Source organism: Cyrtonyx montezumae, unplaced genomic scaffold (genome assembly GCF_038088225.1).
Source record: "Cyrtonyx montezumae isolate F1298 unplaced genomic scaffold, pur_monq_1.0 scaffold_25, whole genome shotgun sequence".
Lineage (NCBI taxonomy): Eukaryota > Metazoa > Chordata > Aves > Galliformes > Odontophoridae > Cyrtonyx > Cyrtonyx montezumae.
Genome location: NW_027071992.1, coordinates 5,770,179 through 5,790,800, shown reverse-complemented (window position 1 = coordinate 5,790,800; position 20,622 = coordinate 5,770,179). Strand labels below are relative to the sequence as shown.

Here is a 20,622-nt window from a genome sequence, read left to right as displayed (position 1 = left end):
ACATCAGCAGTGCAGTTCCTTTCTGTTACAATTTATAGCACCTATAAATACAGTTAATACTGGCAAAAGGACAATTCTGATTAAAAAAAAAAAAAAACCCACAACATTTTCTACTTAGTTTTTGCTTTCACAGCAGTATGAGTGGCACAACATCATATACCTCATCAACGTATGTGCCAGCAGAACTTTCTACCACTATGTCAAGAATTACAGGCAGAGTGAAGTAGATGTGGGCCATTGCCAGACGATCACTGCAGAAACACAATGGGGCTGTGGAGCACTGCAGACACTTGTGGTTCCCCTACATTAGGGCAATAAAGGGCTTTCCTGACAAAACTGCTAGAATTTTGCACTAATTTTATTCATTTTATTCATGCTGTGTTTAAATGTAAAGCTTTAATGACTTCTTCTAAGTCATCTCCTATCTGATAAAATGTATCTGCACCTTTTCTATCCCTTAAGAAATCTCACAGCAAAACCAGGAATATCAAGGATATATTTCTAACATTAGACGTCAGAAGGAAAACTCATTTAAAGCAACTTAAAAGAAAGAAAAACAACCAAAATATAAGGGTTTTTAAAAATATGTATGTCTATTTTACTCTTATTGGAGGGGTCATCTGCAATAAAGGCTCTGAACCTATATGAGAGTAGCTGATCCATTCTTAATTGCTAGCATGCTACTGTTAGCTTTTTTTTTCTTTTCTTTTTTTGCCCACCTTTTCATTTCTCTTATTAATTACCCTTTACCAGTCTGAATTTACTGGACTTCTCAAATTCCAAACAAATCAGAGCAAATTAAGAGACTGCAGAAATGTCACCAAGCTTTAGCCTGAGGCACCAAGTTCCCTGGTTGCCCCCAGCACATTTGGCTATCTGCATGCAGACAATCAGAAAAAATGGGGGAGGGTAAGTGCTGGAGATGTTGACTGGTGCAAACTGACAACACATGAGGAACAGTGACTTGTGTTCATGCTTTGATGTTTATGGTTTCGGTCATATTCACAAAGCTCAGACCCATCAAAGGGAGATTCATAAACTGAGCTGTCAGAATAATTCAAGTGAAAGCAAGGGTCTGTCCGAACAACTTTAGATCTACTAAGGAATTCCACAGGATTGCCTGTGTTTTTGTTAACAGTAAGGTAAAGCGTCTCAGCCTCATCTAAATATCCACAAAAATCAACTTGCTATTTTGACCCTGGTTATATTATATTCATTGGCAGGTACTCTCACACCTTCTCTTCACAGGAAAACATGTTAATTACACTGAAAAATACAAAGCGTGAATATTATTGGACTCAAGATAGAAGCTCTAGTTCAACAAGGAATATAATTGTTATCTAAAATAATTTCATATATGTTATGTAGTCCTTCTTACAGTAATACATTTTTAAGATCACTGAAAACTTGCCTTCTCATTACATCTTCCTAAATCTCAAATGTGAAAGTCTGTAGACATTCAGGAGGTGAGTTTGTTTTTTAACAGATAACATATTATTTGAATTACATATGGAATGTTTTCCCTCTTTTCACTGTTGCTCAGAATCTACACATTTAGGCTGTGTATTTTGAGAATAATAGATTTAAGCAGTAATTCTCTAGCAGAGTTATTTTCCCAATTGTTTTACTCTTGCATCTACACTTTTAAGCATGGGTTTTCATTTATATGCAGGCGCTAAGCAGTATCCACGGCTCAGTAATTTGTAAGTGATGTCTTCTCCAGCACTCTTTCTGCTCCAGGTTGAGGTATCCTGTAGGCTGACAAATTTATTTCCTTATCCTGTCAAAATGAGCCTAAAGGTTTCAAGTAAGGGCATGCAGACACTGGTATCTCAGTCTCTTCAGTCAGCCTAAGTAGGTCATCTTCTCCGGCAACATTACACTGTCATTTTCAGGGCTCCTGAAGCCGTGCAACAGCTATTCACTACAATACAGGCTCATCACTTTCCTCATGTAAGAAATCCTGCTGGGCTGCAGTGCAGTACTCAGGCATGCTATTGCAATCATGGATAAGCTGAACTGGCATATAAAGTGATCCATTCAGACTATGGTGACAAGCAGCATAAAATGGACTTGAACAAAAAAAATCCATTTATTTTAACATCAAAAAAAAGTCCCATCTATGGCAGAAATATAACAAGATTTCATGAGTGATCAGCACTTCTTAAAGGATTTCTTATTCTAACTGAGATATATCTGCCCTCACATGCAGTCTTAATGAGCCACTGTAAACTGATGTATTTACTTTATTTCTTATTCAAAATCAGCTGTATGGAACCAAGTCTTATTCACATTCACCAGTTGTACCAAGATATACGCTGCCTTCTGCACAACTGCAGACACAGCCTTTGTAATACTGCATGAGGCTTTTTCGATGCTTGAATTCCAGAGTAAACTCTACAGCTACACAAACTCTTCTGGCAGCCGACTGCTCAGATGCTGACTTAGTCATATTCATCAACCTTCTCACATGTAGGCAGGGAATACCAAAGCATCAGAACTGTGAAATTTAATGAGGTTACTTGTGATTGTCTGCTTTCAGCACACACAAAGCACTTTGCTCTAACTTTCCTTCTGGCCATAAGGGAAACAGAATGGAAGAACTATTTTTAATATATGACACACTTAATTCATTAAATATTCTTTTCTTAATTTGGTAGCAATTGCTGTAATGTCACATGACAATATGTATATGAATATTTATATGTGTCTGTCACCACACACACAGACTAAATGAGCTGAGGTGGAATGGATCAACCATAATCTCTCTGCTCAAATGCTGGCCAGTGAAATACAGAATGTACATTTTCTGAAGACAGAAAGCAATATGGAAAGCTACTCAATTTTAAGAGCCTAAAAAAAAAAAGGCTAAAAAAGTTAAATCCCAAATTCCATCATTGTCTTACCTAAAAATGTGCTCGATATAAACTCTGAGACCTGGTTGCCTGATCTGCTCATTTCAGACAGGTGAGTTAGCTCCCGGTTGAGCATTCTTTTAAACTGGAAAGGAACAACAACAAAAAAGCTTAAGTTAGTGATCAAGACCTATTTCAGACAGGAAGAGAAAAGGCAGTCAACTTGTAATAGGGCAAAGGACACAACAGTAAGAATGCACACTAAAGTAACAGTGAAAGGAAAAATGACATATAATACTGTTCTTCCCTACTACCATATTCATGGGTTAGACAACATAATTTTTTATCCCCTAACATCCTGATTCAATTACTCAGGTCCTACTTTCAGCTGAAAGCTATACGGTACATGCATAAAAATACAAACAATGTATCAATGTACCTTTTTTTCAGGTTTTTGATTTTAATTTGAAGATAAAATGCAAACACTTATACAAGACCCTTATTTATAAGGGTGTCTTACCATACCTGTAATTTAACCTACTGTGCATTTTTTGTGATACATTTTACAGCCTTTCAAGTTGCTTGCCTCATCACTGATCTACACAATACACCTGACAGGACTCCTTAAAAATATGAGCCTAACTTACTGAGTTCCTACACACCACTATGAACAGAATTAAACTCATCTTCTCCTTAAAATTATTTTACTTGATCAGCTCAATGACTCTATCCTTCTGATGCCTCAGAAAACTGTCAGTACTCATCTGAAATAAAAAACAACCATCTATGAAAACTTGTTTTCCCTGTGAGATAGCAAGTCCCACAGGTGGATCTATTTTACGCAGGAGAATATTAGTTATAAGTTTCATGGAATGCTAATTTCATCATTATGATTGAGTCATTCTTGATTCCTTCAAGAATACAGGATTAAAAGATATTCTCACAGAATCCCTGAAGGGCTGGGGTTGTCAGGGATCCCTAGGGTCCGTCTGGCTGTTCAAGCAGGAGCACCCACAGCAGGGTGCCCCAGACCAGGCAGTTTCTGAAGGAGAAGACTCCACAGCATCTGCACAACCTGTGCCAGCGCCCTTTCACCTGCACAGCACAGGTGCTGTCTGATGTTCAGGAGGAACACACTGTCTTCCATGGGTTAGTTCTGCAATACAATTCTTCTCATGTTAGATGCCTTTTCAGTGAGTATTACCTTGATATTACCAATAAATAGAACTCATAATCCAGTAAAAAAATTCCTTCCAATGTATATTAGTATCTGTCATGATGGAACTTAGTCTATTTTGCCACCTTCTCTATGTTTGCTGTCGTCTTTACTCTTAACAAAGCCAAGCAATTTACACTCTATTCAGACTCATCTTCCACTTTGTTCACCCAGTCTTGGGTATTTATTACATTAAGCATCTCCATCCTTAGTATACAACCCTGTAGAAATAGCTTTCGTGTTGAAAAGAGGTAAATTCTTCTTTATATCAGATAAAGCACTAGACTAAACATTATCCATTTCCTCTCCATTTCATCCCACTGGAATCAAAGCCCTTGCTTCAAAGGGGCTTTGCACAGTGAAAGATGTTATTTTCTTCACACTGTTTTTGGAAGTCACCAATTACTGCATTGCTCACAGCACACCATGTAAAAATTACCTTTAATATAACACTCTAACCATTATCCACTGCATTTTCCTGCCACCTTGACATGCCATCAGTCCAAGAATATCCTCCTACAAAGACTCCTACAACAAATCTACTTCTGTTACATATGAAAGGCACAATTTTTATCTTAGAAACAGCCATGTGCCAGAAAGTGCTCAACAGATTTATGAAAATCTGAACCATACTGCAAACATTTTGTAAGCCATGAGCCTCATGGCTACACATTCTGCATCAAGCCAGTGTTGTCCTCTACAGTGTCATTACCTGTTCGTGACCAATGTTAGAAATATTTAAAAATGAGTCAATCCTTGCAAAGAAATAATACAACTGTGCTAGAAGTCCTGACAATACATTTTAAAGCCCTTCTTTAAACTGTTAATACCTGAACACACAAGCTAGACCATCAGCATAAAACCTGGGAAAGGCTATGTTGCTGCTAAATAGGCTTCAATTCACAACTGTTTTGAAAACATCTGGACTGAGATGGCATTCAGAAAACTGCTTTGATTTCCTAATTACACATGACAAAACCTTATGACCATCACCCTCACTGAATCATACGAAGCTGTATACCATAAGCAGACAGCTGTTTCTGATGAAGAACAATGCAGCATGAGATAAATGAACAGTGACGGAGATACTGCAATATAATCAAGAAAACTATCTCGTTTCATATCTGCATGTTAGTCAGTCCTCTGTTGTTTAAGGTCATCTCCTCTGGGGGGGCAAAAAAAACAAAGCAACCCTAAACCTCTAATTCTTCCTGATTTTACCAAGTCGTCAAACACATATATAGGTCTAAACATAACCTTGAGCAATTGCCTTTTCAAAGAGTATCAGCTTTCCACATATTTATGCATCCGTGCAATGTTACTTGAGAATATCACTCACATGGCTCCAGCAAGGTCTCACTGCAAATCAGAGGAGTTTCTGTTACATCTGTGAGTCAACACTGCTCCAGTCATCCAGGAAACATCTCTTGTAAGTGCTTGAGACTTGGCTAGACTTCCCATACTCTCACCATTTGTCATATCAGAAGACACATTTAGCTCTTTTTCAAAACAAGTCAATCCAAACATTAAGAAATCCTTTTTATTAATTGTAAACGCTAAAGACATTTTAACTAAGAATTTTTAAAACCTGAATAGCACATACATTCCTAAGTTGAAGAGAATCAGTTACAACAGATCTAATCTGCTGTTATGAATATACATTTACATCACACAATTTAATTAAGATATTTTCATCTCAATGTAGGCAGAAAGTAGAGGCTTTTGGGAGATTTATGCATATATTGCATTCTTCTTCAGAAAGGTTTTCTCATTTTACATGCTAGGCACTGTAAGATTAGAAAAATGACATTTCTATACCGCTTTGGAATATCACTGCCATTGACTATCACCTAGGAAATTCCTTCTGGAAATGTGCAGGCTATAAGATGTCCATGAAGTTAATTACGCAGTTCTTCACTGCTGAATAATGATGTCACACCAGCAGAGTTTTGGGAAAAAAAAAAAAAAAAAAAAAAAAAGGCCCAAAAAACTATCTGAAAATTCTGAGAGAGAGCTGTAATACATAAGAATAAATGTGTTGAGGTCGCTTCCAACCCCTGCAATTCTGTGATAAGAACAGATTCCTAAATAGCAACCACCTTCATAGAACATATTACAGACTGACGAATGACCTGGGTAGTTTAGGTCCTTCTGGGATTGTGCCCTGCGTGCCCATGTCTCTTTGTTAATTGTATTACAGCCAACTCAGGGTACTAAAAAACAAATCTGTGGAGGAAAAGATATATTTTTTGTTGATGTCAGCAGAGAAGTATGTAAAAAGTTCTGGATAGTCATTTGCAGTAATTGTATTCTCATATGGTGACCAGATTGATGCAGTTTTGGGAGACTTAGCATCTATAAGCCACAGGAAACTTCACATTCAACTCCAAAGACATGAAGGAAAATTATCTACAAAATCAGTTATGGCTATGAAGAAGTCTGATCTGCACATTTAATATAAATGGGTTTTCTGATTACATCTTTTGCACAATGTCCTTGACTCAGTAACAGAAAGTTTCGGTAAATGCGCAGTCCGCTGTTAATTTATGTAGGGGGAAGATGCACGTGGAATTGCCTTGGTGTAGAAACCCTAACAGAACTACTCGCATTCAAACTACCTGCTCCTTAACACACCACTGCTTTTTAAAAAGGCATTCATAACTCAAAATAAATCAAACTATATCATTTATAAATGCTATATATTATCTGTATATATATACCAAACAATTATATGTAACTGAAAATATGCCAGCCTTAGAGATTCATCAGGTTTCTGTTTTTAATGTTCACTGAAGAAAAACTACCTTTGATTTTAACAAGACTCTTAGCAAGTAAACAGCATTCTCAATAAATAAGGATTTTCTTTGAAAGTCTATTTGTTTAATTAATATCAAGGTTGCAAACACGTATGCTTCTTTTTTTCTTTCTTTTTTTTCATAAGCTACAGTCAGGTATGTGTCTTTAAGCCTGGTATCGTGATAAGGTGCTCACTGTTCCAAGCAAAGATGCTCAAAGAAAGCCAGAAAATCTCTTACATCTATCTGATGATCATTCTCTCCAATATAATTTAAAAGAAGACAATAAAGTATAGCCTGAAACGCAGACAAATAAGTAAAAAATATATATGGTAAGGGATGCAAATGTATGTCATCACCTAACGCATCTCAGTCTCTTCATTTAAAAAATACCCTATTCAATTTTGATTTTCTGTCAGGAAGATTAGATCTTCCTCCACATCTTCACAGTTTTCCTAGGATGTGTATGCTGTGAAGGAAACGCTCTGCTAAAATTGCATCAAGTACTACTTAGCTTCTAAATTAAAATCACTACCTATGCACAGTATAGGACACTGCCTATAGAATAGAGGACATATTTTCAAATGTATAATCAGCTGCAGTTATCATGCTGTCTGCTCAACTTTAGTTATCTAAAAACTGTAATCATTTTAAAGACAAAGTTAACAGTGATTGTATTTATTTATTTATATTTAAGTTTGGTGATTTGATTTTTGTTATTTAGCAAGAAAGAACACCACGTTAGCTGCCTCGCAATCTAGAAAGTACTTCCAAGCAAATTACAGTAAATACTTCTCTAGTAGCTCAATATAAAATGGAAAATAATTCAGTCTTGTTTTTTGATAAATGAAAAACGAATCCACCTAGCCAGCATAACAGAATCCAGTCTCTTCACAGATGTCTGAACAAAATCTTTGAGAATATACAGTAACAATTCTGCAATAGCAGAGAATGACCTGATCGGACACAATGACCTAATGAGGGTTTTACACTTCCACATTTAAAACAAATTTACGATAAAAATAGGTATTAATACAAACAGCACAAGAGATTTAATCAGTGTGTATGGTGTTTATAACATTTACTGATTTAATGAAATACTTACATTACTTAATTCAGTAAAAATGAGAATTTTCTTGCAGGATTATTTGGAAGAATTACTGCACGTCAGTCGAAGGATGATGTTTCATTAATCATATGGAAACATCACTTTTTTTTTAAAGCAGAAATAAACAAGCAGGGATAAAACAATGCTTAAACATAGCTCTGTATTAAGTGAATTTCATTGACTGGCACATTAATTTAATTCATTGGTGCAAAACTTTCCTATAAAAGAGATAAACACTGATTTAATTCTATTTTTTATAGCACAACTGCATCTTCAAGCTAGTTCAAAGCTGCTCTACATAATAATATAGATCAATAATAAGAAGAACACAATTTTCAGTCTCCCTGTGTTTTAATCAATAAACACATGCACAGGCTAACAGAAAATGCTGCTGGAACATACTGTTGATAATTTCACATTTCTTCAGCAGTTAAAATCAGTATGAGTCATGCATTCATCCATTATCCTCAGTCTCTTTAATCACGCTGCCTCCTATTGTATGCAGCCTTAGTTTTGAGTGTTTGATTTTTTTATTTGTTTTTAATCCTTGAACATCTATAAATACAGTTTTGTAGCAATCTTTCATAAAGGAACACAAAAACTTCTGAATTTCTATGGCTCTATGCATTATCCACTACTGCAACATTATTTTACTAGTCCCAGCACATAATAAAGACTGTATACAGTGCAGTTCATTCTCACTACTGAACAAAGGCGTGCTTTTCTGATTTTTGACTTTATATGCATATTACTCATAGCCCTATTACCCACTAATACTCATGATATCCAGTAATCATGCAATCACACACCGCAAATCAAGGTTCTTAAAAGTAAAATGAAATCCTACCTTTATGTATCCCCATGAAACTGAGAGTAAATAGTTTGCCTCAGGCATTTTTGATTTTTTTTTCTATACTACCAAACCTAAGCTGTTCAGTTCAGTTCTTTGCTATCTGATACTGCAAAAGACTTTTAAGAAAAAAGATGCCTCCTCTCTTAATTCTTTTTGCTGATCTTCAGGTTCTCAGCAACTGTGTGCACAGGAGGCACTCTGAAATGAAATCCAACTGTGTAGTCTTCTGATTGTATAAAATGCATTTGTAAAATTCCAAGCACTCACAAGCAACGTTGAAGAGACATATTGAATGAGTTGAAGAAATATCTGAAGAGCTAGGGATATGCATATTTCCTGTACACCAGGACTTAATGAATAATGTATGTCAAGATGCTCAGCTGCTGGAAAGACTTGTTCTATCAACAGCTACCAAATAAGGACCTGAAGGGGAAGCCACAAAGAGTGCTGCTAATCCCTCCCATATAGCCTAACTAGCAGCCAATAGTACGTCACCCTAAAAGATAAAAATGCAAGGGGCTGGTGACATGAGGTAGGATAATTTCCGATTGGCCAGCACCAGGGACTCTCCTGAGGATGGAGTATTTCTTTCTTTTTTTTTCTTTCTTTTTTTTAAACAGCAAATGTCATTTAATAATGGCTTCCCTGCCTGCAGCATTCACACTCCATTCAAAAATAATTAGTTTGAGTTCTTCTACCTTTGGCAGCATTTGCCAGTTCATTTCAATGGACTCGTCATCCAAGCAGTTAAAATGAGTATTCTGTATGTTTGTTTGGCTTTCCTACTCTTTTCAGCTTTTCATATGGAATGGAAATAGATTTGAGTTTTCTTAATGAAGGGGAAAAAAAAAAAAAGTTACCAGGATTCTTGAGCAATCTTTATGTACTGTAACACTGAAAACAGGTTTCATTTTTATGACATCTAAATTACCAAATGATCTGCTCAGCCCACTGGGAGTCAGTTTTCTTTCATTCCTTTCTTTTTTTTTTCTTTTTTGTATGTGTGTGTGTGCATGTATGCATGTGGCTTTTTCTTCCCCAATTTTAGCAGAAAAAAAAGCAGCTATTCTTGAGATAAGGCTGGTCACATATCTTATACTTCCCAGAAAATGCTAAGTTTCCATGGAGAAGTCAAAAGAAATATATTAGTCCTCTCATATTCTCACTGTTATTTACTCAACTTTTGCTCATTCCGCCTTGGCAGATTAATATAATCAATTAAAGCTATACATCACCTACCTCCCCCCCCAAAAGAAAAAAAAAGAAAAATTAATTAAAAACAGCACATGTCAGTGAGCTGACTCAGAGTATTAAATACAATATCCCACCATCTGCCATCCAGAGACTAAAACTTAAATGGAGGAATACATTGCTGTGCACCACTTTATGCAAGGCATACGCATTAGTGTGGCAAATTTCTGAGACTTCACTGTACCAGAAAATGGAAGAGTGTCCTGACATGACAATGAAGAAATGCCTAAGGACAAGCTGAATGAGTGCAGCATCCAGCAAAAGCCACAGTGCTGATGCACTGGGAGATGCTGACCAACCACAGTCACAAGGGACCTTTAGGCTGAAGCGGTTTCCAGATCTCTGGATGATGCTACTCAGCAATGTCAGCAGCACTAAATGCTTGAGAAAGAATAAAGCCTGCAGAAATCAACATGGCAAAATATGGGATTAACAAATTTACTTCTTATAGCAGAGAAATGCATAACAGTGTGAAAACTGGCTACAGTCAAAAGATCATCCAGCACGTAAATATTTTCATTAAAAAAGGTAATACAAAAAGCATGTGTATTAAAAAGTTATGCCTGTCCTAGGTCTGTTAGAGTAGACGAATACAAAGTAATTAAGTTTTGAAAACAGAGGAATTATTATTGTTTAAGAAGCATTTCTGAAAAATATTTCTCCTGTTCGTTCCATTTCAGCTTTGCTGCATTACAGATAAAGCTTTCCTACACCTGCGTTACATTGTTTTCCATTTACCCACAAGAGAACACTGCCTTTACCCTAACAATACTAACTATGAAAACAATTTCATTGATTTCTCTAGTTAAATACACTGTAACACTGCCTTCCACCTTGTCTCAAAAATCACAACACGGATGACTGCGAGAGATGACTCTGAACATAGCTAAAAAGGTACAGAGAGTTGCTCCGAAATTCATAAGCAAGCTGTGACTACAGAAGGAAGGCTGTAGGAAACAAAAATGGACCTTGGGAAACCAAGCTCACATCATTTCTCTCACTCTTTTAAGCTAAACTCCAGCTCCTAATTAAAATAAGTACTGTTGCCAAAAACTAATAAACAAACAAACAAACAAAATACACCATTGTTTCAGATGAGGAATATTTAAAATATCCACTGTGTAAATTGCACAAAGTAGAAGATCAGAAGCTGGAGAGGTGGATATCCAGCAACAGGATACACCCAAGAAGATTCAACAGGGAGAAGGAAAAAACATGAAATAATGATTTTTCTATACTAGTTTCAATTAAGCAAACCATATAGAAGTGAGAAAAGTGTAATTTAAAAAGATATTAACTGAGTAATAAAATAGTAGAGAAAACAAGGATGTTTCCCACAAGCAACATTACATGAGCACTGCTCTGAAAGTAATGCCTCCTATTTTATGACGGTGGTCCATGATGTCAGAGGCAGATGTTGCTGGTCAGTAGAGGCTGAACCTGTCCTGTTACATATTGCCACATAACAGATGGTGGCAAAGTGGCACTCTGACAAAATGGTGCCTCACATGGAAGTGCATATGGAGCAAACCAGTAATGTGATTCCACCATGTGAAATAAATGGCACCCATTGACATTAATTGATGATTCCTTAACATTCATGGAGCCCAAACAGTGGATATTAGCACAGTGAGCCAGGGGATGGCACGTTTCTGCAGTGGTGACAATGACATGAAAAATGAGCAGTGATACAGACAGCCATTCACAGCTGTCACACCACAAAATGAAGAGAAGCTCCATTAGTTCATCCATGCAAACTGGAGGAATACAACCAGAGAACTGTGTACAGAACTGAATAGCAGCTTCAATGCGTTGGAAACAACGGTGGCAATGTTGGAATATCACAAAATTTGTGCCAAGTGGGCTTCACAAACGATCACCCAGAACAGGAAGAACACTGTAGACAAGTTTGTCAGGATCTACTGAACCAAACCAAGGCTGAAGGTGACAGTTTCCTGGACTGTGTTGGTGACAAGACATGGTGTCGCCATCATGAGTCAGAGTCAAAACAACTATCCATGTAGTGACATGTGAATTCCCCATCAAAGAAAGTTCAAGATGCAGCCTTCAATGAGTAAGGAAATGTATACTTACTTTTAGGATAGGAAAGGGGTGATCCTTCTGGATTTCCTAGAATTCAGGCAAACCATCAAGCCTGACAACTACATCACAACGTTAACTGAGCTGAAGGCTCAAACTTCCAGAGTCAGGACAGGGAAGAAGATAAACTTTATCTTGAAACACAGTAAAACCAAGCCCCATATCAGTCTGAATACCGCAGAACACACTGCCAATCTTGGCTGGACTTTCATACCACATCTGCCACAAAGTCTGAATTTGGTGTCTTTTGACTTACATCCGTTTGCGTCAAGGAAAGATGGACTATGCATGCAATGCTTTCCTAGCAATAACTCAGTGAAACAGTGGGTTACCTCCACTGGTACAGACTTTTAAAAGTGCAACACACAGGCTCTTGTTGATTACTGGCAAAAATGCACAGCTAATGTTGATGACAATGCTGAAAAAAAAGTGTTTAGTAGTGAACAATCTGCTCTATCAAATTGTGTTGTTATGCTCTTTGTATCTGTTATAGTTTCCATGGAAATAAATAGGAGGCATTACTATTAGAGAAATCAATGTGCATTTAGAAAGAATCAGAACCCTGAAAGGCAGAAATCTGACAGTGTCTCTTAACACCCTTAGGAAATGATAGTCATTATTTAATTAGCAAGTCTGGGTAACTTTCTCCACGAGAGTCATAAAAGAGGTGACAGAGAACGCATGAGCTGTGATGTTCAGCTTCACTGAATTTTGAAAGTCTGCAAAATGTTAATTTTGTGACAATTAAAATTTGTAAGCAGTGTGGCAGGGCAACTTCAGGCAACTTTGTCTGGGCAAAACAAAGGAAAATCTGAAATATATATACTTTAGGCATTTGCTTTGAAAAGGGGATGTAGCTATTGCTAGTAAATACTGTTTTAACCCATAAAACATTATATCCTTGAATTGTTGCAAGGCATTTGATTTAGTACAGTACAGTATTCTGCAATAGCAACCTTTTTGTTGAGAAAGGGCACAATAAATGGGTTAAGAGCCACTGTTGATGGATTTCTAACGATCATCCACAAGATGTCTTCATCTAATGGAACAGCTTTAAATCACATTCTCCAAGACCTGGAACCATCTTACAATATTCTTTTTAATTCCAGGACATGAATGAAAAAGTCATTGCTACTGAAACTTCCATGTAACAGAAAAAATGAAAAGAATAAAAAAAATGCAACAAACTGTGAGAATACAGAGGTTACAGGCAACACTTGCTTATTTAATATGAGACTATTCATGAGATCTACAATTCAAAGAACTAAACTCCAAATGTACTCAAAGCAACAAGGGAACACTGTTCACAGAGTACAAAATGGTGGAGTAGATCAAAGAAATCAGCAACTCTGAAGAGTTTATAGAATCAATGGAAAAAGAAGATAAGTAATAGGCTGGACCACATTCATTCAAGGGCTGATAGTTAAAGAAAGGCTAATGACCCCAGAAAATTAAATAATTTCAGATGAAATGCTACCTTCTAAATAACGTTTATCATGAAAGATGATTACATATCTACAAAAGCACCCTACTAGAAAGCAATTTCAACAATTTAAAGGTTGTGCCTTTGTGATGAAATAAATGTTTGGAGCAAGTTACCATAAAAGTTCATATTTCAATTTAAGCAATTATCTTTACCTCTGTACAAAGTTCTGGAGTTGACAGCACTCATACTAAAACTAATTGTTTTCTTCCAAAAGGACATGAGCAATTTCATTATGTTGCTTTTTTTTTTTCCTTTTTTTTTTTTCTCCCATCAAAGCCATGCCAGGTTTCCTCAAATACAGAAGTATTTCACCTATACTTGTGTGGAGTTCCATCCTTTCATTCATCTGTCATATAAACAGTCATGATTTGCCACAAGGACCTAGAGACGTGTGTGATCCACTCTAGGGTATACACACTAGATCTTGAGGAACACAAGACTGTCAAGGAATGCTCATGCTCATGAGTAGAAAGAATTATATCTTCAGAAGCTTGGCATAAACCCTGATCCTCTGAAGTAAAGTAACCATACTCCTTCCCTTTTCTTGGTTGCACATGAAGATTCCTTAAGCTGCGGTCAACTACAAAAATAAGGCACTACTTTTCATCTGTCCCACTGGAGATTCACAGTCTTGGTCTTCCTTCTGCACAGCAGTAACCATATCAACGTGCTCAGCTTTGAAGGCAGGAGAACAGTATTTTTCAATTCAAACACAGTGCCTCAGATCATCTACAAAACTGCATCAGGAACCTCCAAACAAATGTCTAGGCATCAGTCCTGAATGAGAGTACTCTGGATTTAGTGCATATGTGACAAAAAGAAAAACTAAGAGGAAAGCATCTAAATGCACCCCAGATTTTAGCTTTTAAGGCTTTAGGTTTGTTAAACAGGAACAGGCTACATTTTGCTCACGAGAAACAGACATTTTGCATGAACAAAATAAGAATCCCACCTGAAAAATAATAAAAAACATTTTATAGATTGACCTCTACACAGTAGAAAATAGAAACAGTTACCTCTGTTAAATCTGATTCCTACTAATCAAAAACAAGACTGTTTCCACAGGATTAACCAACTTCATCTGACAGGCTGGCATGAGCCCTCGCAGAAAAGACTCCCCACAAACTGGAAGCCCACTTACCGCTACGAAACAAGCAAAAACTGGTCATTTCATTCCACAAGCAAGGGTGTATGGATGGACTCAAATTAGCCAAAACAGAAACTGGTTTGGACCAAGAAGTAGCAGAGCAAAAAGGGACAAGGAAACTAGACCAAATCAACCACCTTCACCAATCTTCTCTGAGTTCCACCTAAGACTCCCTTACTAGATGAAGCATCTTCTAGAATTTTATTTAAAAGGAAAAAAAAAAAAAAGAGGAGGAATTTGGAATTTTATTTGGAATTTAAGTTGTTCTGACTGCAGCAATCAGCTACCACACACCAAGAGAGAAGCAGGGGTGAAGATGAAGATGCTATCAAGAGATGAACTCCACCAATGGCAAACAACTGGCGGCCGTTAACTGGAACAAAGCTCTAACTCTTCTGAAGGAGCCTCAGCTTTCAGGACCAGAACTGTAGCATAATTATGCAGCTTTTCAATAGCATAATTTTCTTGGCAGCCTTCTGTTTGTCACAGTTCCATTCACTAAACACAATGGAGAATTCTAAGCCATACTGTTTTATAGATCATTTTATTTGGGAAATGATAGATAATTCTCATACATCAAGTATGAGTACTTCATGCTGGTGAACAGACAGATGACAATGTTTGCCTGAATTTTTTTTAGTGGGAATAGACAGTAAAAAACAGCAGCTGAGTAATAAAGAGTTGAGTTGCTTCATTCATTTAAATATAAAATCTAATTTTAAAAAGTCAGCTTTCTTTCTAGTCGAATGCATAACTCAATGTTTGTATGTACTGCCCTCTAGTGATGATAGCAGCATTAGCTATGGGTATAAAGGAGCACATGAAACTTTATTAGATAATAAATTTCACAATGCAGTCCTCTAATTTCCATGCTGAACCAGGATATTAATACATATTCTCTACAATCAAATTATTTTAAATAGACACTCCAAAATAATTGCACAAGCAACCAAAATTACATCCTACTTCAGCCCATGCTTTGAGGACCAATGTCAGTCTTTTAAGACATGATATTCACCTAAAGCTTTCTTTCAGGAATTGACAGGGAACAGAAAGCCTATAACAGATTTAAAAAACAACAATAGAAACAAAAATCCTCCAGTAAATGGAGTTTAATTTCAACTAGTATGTTCCAGTTTACAGTATTCTCTGATAAACTTACCTTTCCCCTGACACACAACACCGTGAAAATAATGCAACTCAGAAAAAAGCTACAGTTAAAAGCTAATTTAGATCACAGAAAAGTGGACTGAAGCATGATTACAGATGTAGTTATGACTGCACAGCCACTGGCAGATGCAGTGACAAATAGCACAGGTAGTTATCTCTCTGTTTCACTCTGCAACTGACTGAACCAAATGCGTAACCACAAGGAAGTATTTTTGTCCACAAAATTACTACTGCAAACAGCATCTGATTAAAATAAAGAGAGCCTCTGAAGTTTTGCTGTTAAAAAACAATGCTAAAATAAAATACGCTTACTTGCATGCATGCATCACATCATAACCAGAGTAAAACTACATGTTTTCATGCATCCGAATTTATTTTTATAAAGTATTTCTGCATCGTAACAGGCAAAGCTATAAAACCAACAGGAAGCTAGCTATAGCTCAGGTCTGGATATGCTTCAAAAAACATCCTAGGCTAAAGCAAGATTTAAAAAAAAAAATCTTACATTTCTGCAATGCTAGTTGAAATACAGTTAATCCATCATGCCTTCATGTTTCTTAATAGACACCAGCATGTTTTGCTCAAAGATTCTCAAAAAATCAGCTTGAAGTGGACATGAGCTCAAGGACATTTTTAAAATTCATTTATTTTAGTTTTCACCCATTATGTTGACATGCATCTTATTTAAGGCATTTTAATGATGTGCATCTCTTGCACCTCATTGTGCCTCTTGCACTTCCATGACAACCAATTTTGCAGCAAACAATCTCAAACAAACCTTTCAAAAAACAGCTTATAGTTACAGCTACAGTACCAAACAGTTTCATACTCCATACAATAGCCACTCTCAGGTCTTCTGATGACACCAAGAAAGGAAACCACGAACACTATTCAAGTGAAGGTTAAGATTTAGGACTGATTATAGGAGTATATACTCCTTTAAGGAGATCTTTCTTGGACAGATTCAAGAACAAAAACAATATTTACTCATCTCCTTTCCTTAACACTTGTGTTACATTCACAGTAGATATAGTAACTTGTACAGGATGGTACATAATACTTAACAGCAAAACAATTCCCCCCAAAACAACAGCAACAAAAAAACCCCACAAACAAAAGAATACAATTAAAAAAAAAAAAAGTCAGACACAGGACAAAAGTCAAAGATATGTCTTACTCCTTAAAACTGTGTCTACGGATGACACAGCAGGTCATTTTTAGTTACATCTTTCTGTCCACTTACTCTTAGACACTGCCTTAAGGAGGTTATGCTAGTATGTTTTTGGGCACTTCATCTCAATTCTTTTAACTGCATATATATACGCATGTCTTTTGAGCAATGATGGTCGAACAACCACAGCACTGCTATCAGCCTTACTCCTTTTTGTCTGCAGCTAGAGAAGAATCATGCTTCTCCAACTGCTTCTACAAAATGAAGGGACAGAGCCAGATGAAAATCAGCCCTGGATAAAGCTTCACGATCTGGCTTATACTGTTTTTTCATATAATCAAGAATCCTTAAGAGTTGTAAGGGACCTCTGAAGGACATCTAGTCCAACTCCCCTGCAGTGAAGAGGGACACCACAGCTACAGCAAGTTGCCCAGGGCCTTATCCATTCTCACCTTGAAAAACACAGGCACTTCACTGGCTTGCCTTTTCTTTGTTATGCTTTCAGTCACATTATTTTCCAACAAATACGCACTGCCCCATTCACAAAGTGCAGCCCTGGACAAGGATGTTTTTCAGGACAGCAAGTAGATTAAAATGGCACATTTTGCTGTAAGCAGAGTCTCAGGGCTCGTACTTAGGCTACAGTCATTTTACAAACCACTATTACAAAAAGCAAAGAAAAAAAATGAAAAATAAAAAAACAGGGAGTCAAGAAAGAGACATGACCTACTATATATGTACCTCCATACAATAACTACACTTACTTCAGTGCAGCTGAGCAGAGAATTTCAGTCCAAAGACATACCAAAAACAAAAAGTAAACATATCAGTGGTACTGCAAAGACATAAGACTTCAGTAACACCCCTAAAGCTACACAGTACTATTGCTGGAGGAATGCCAGAGTTAACAAGAGTTACTGTACCATGGAGATGGACATGTGCATGACGTAGTCTCAGCTAACTGCCCATCCCGCAGCACTCTAGTTCTTAGAGCTTGTAACACGTTGCCCAAACTACAACAGGTCCAGGAACGTTCTATTACAGCTTATTGCATATGTTAGATTTACAAGATGCATTTGTGTAATACAGCACAAGAGCAGTTGTGTTAAATGATAGCAACAGTTTCCTTACTGTGTAGTTAAAAGCCTTTCCTAAAGCAACTCAAGCTAAATCCATAAAGGTATTAACACGAAAGAAATGATAAGCTCAGTTTTTCTAATACCAAAGCTCTCTGAAAACAAAAAAGTTGTCATCTAAATATCTTGAAAAGATGATCACTTTTGCTTTATTTCTCCCCTAAAATATATTTTTAGGGAATTCTAACAGTTTTGTCTTACTGAAAGGATTTGGCTTTAAACACTATCAGACTAAGTTTTTCTCCTCTTCCTAGCTCACATCTAGTTAACACTTGCCTAACTACCAGCCTCATCTAACATAGCTGGTGAAAAATGAAAGCAAAAGCTCGCCACCAGTAACAAACAGTATCTCAGTACGTATTCATTAAGCATGCCACAGACCTCATGCAAAACTCTCATTCTCCCCTTTTGTCCTTTCCTGTGTATTGTTTTTGACTTTTTACTTTCCCCTCCATTCTAAGTGTTAATTTGGGCTAATAAAGAGCTCTGTAATAAAATGAATATAAAACACAAAATTATCTGAATGACTTAAGCATATTATACACATATTACATGTTTAGGATGTTTGTGTCTCTGTATGTATGTGTATCTGCATGTATGTACATGTATGTTTGTGTATGTGGGTGTATCTACTCACAGACATGTACTGCAGCATAGCTACAAGATTCTTGTAGACAATACTGTGCATGTTTGCAGACAGGTATGCCTAACAAATCTGCAAGGAATGACGACTCCTAATTCACCAAGCTATAACATTATATTTGTTCAAAGAGTGATAGAACTAGCAAAAAAATGAGCTTTAGAGGTAGTGCCTATTTGATGTAGAAAACTGGCTTGCTGTGTAGAAACAAAATTCAGCCTCGATGGTATGGCTGCATTCATCTCCCTTCTGCCATAACGTGACATTCTTACTTTAATGAGGTGTTCCTACTGTAGACCTGGCCAAGCACATGTTTTAACAGTTCATCAGAAACCTTGTTGAATGGTAGCCATTTCATACTAAAACAAATGAGCCTTTTTAAGAACTTCTTAAAGCTTCAGTGATACTTAACACATATGCTGTTCTTGCAAAAAAAGCAAAAATTAAAACTAATATGGCACATTTTTTCTAGTTTAATATACACAAAAACCAGACATGAACAAAAATTAATTTCTACCCTTAGGACTACTACTGCTTAGCTTATAAAATCTGACAGAAGGTAAAAGCAATCCTGTGAAACGAAAGAACAATTATACTACAGACAAAAGCAAAGAACTGTGGACTGAAGAAACACTACTAATACTGACACAAGCTCAATACGGCTCTGACACATACATGCCTTAGCAAGCTCCTATAAATCAGACCCTGAAAATATCAACATTCTGAAAGAGGCTACAAGTTGTTTCATGCAGTTTGTTGGCTCAGATTCCATTTCTCATTGAAGCATGGCTTATGTACTGCTAACTAAAGTGTATTTGATGGTGTCACTGTTCTTTCAAGGAAAAATAACACAAAAAACAGGTTCATTAACAAACAAATACTTCCATCGTGTCCTCCATGTCTTTCTTTTGTTTCATAATGTATTTAGACCATAAGCTGTAAACAGATCTAAATGTAGAAAAATGAAGATCTGTCTATCCAAAACAGCACAAATAGTCTCATCCACCATCTTGTATGCATACATACAAACACAAAAATCCTGCAGGTCTGTTTTTATCCACTGCTCTCACGTGCCCCATGTCAAATGAAGCAAACAAACACAAAACCGGAGTGGTTTCCTGTTCCACAGTCAGGTACAATGCGAGACTGGGTTTCCTGGTCAACATGAAAGAGAGATGAAGATGAGATAAAACCAGGCCAAAGGAAGCTCAACAATTTCCCAAACTGCACACTTGGTACCTATGCGTTTTATCTCTCTTATAAAAAGCCCCAGTATTTGCATGAGGAATCTTGCGGTATATTCATGGAATTTCACTGAAGCCCATAATTTATCTCTTATCATTCATTTTTGGGGCATAATGTCTCACTTTGTGCTTGCATTAAAGTGGCATTAAAACTGCGTGCTACGTTGTCTGACACCCAGTGCTTCTCAGTGACTGTGTGTTTGCCAATCTGTCCTGCATTTCGCAAGGTTCAGGTCAGGCCACACCAGGGAAGTGTTACTTGAGTGCTGGGAAGGAAAAGCTCTGTAAACAGTGACACATCCACATCTGATGGGGAACACTTTGCTGCTCTGTGAAAGCATGGATGTGTGCATTTGGTTTCAGCAACCCTACCTAATCTCACACTGCAGCAAAGGAGAAGAGCTCTCCAGCTGTTCCAACTGGGCCTCAGCCAGGCAGCAACAAACTGGT

General features: G+C 36.9%; 1 protein-coding gene across 6 annotated transcripts in view; it reads right to left on the bottom strand.

Annotated features, from left to right (window-relative positions):
• The window catches only part of PDE4D (phosphodiesterase 4D), a 563,993-nt gene that overhangs the window by 10,724 nt on the left and 532,647 nt on the right, over positions 1 to 20,622 (bottom strand). For 4 of the 6 annotated variants that reach the window (XM_065739842.1, XM_065739845.1, XM_065739843.1 and 1 more), the window contains one exon: positions 2,907 to 3,000. In XM_065739842.1, the coding sequence (XP_065595914.1) occupies positions 2,907 to 3,000 (94 nt within the window). Of the gene's footprint in view, positions 1 to 2,906; positions 3,001 to 8,821; positions 9,667 to 20,622 lie in introns of those variants that run through there. The other 2 variants (XM_065739846.1, XM_065739848.1) reach the window with 2 other exon arrangements.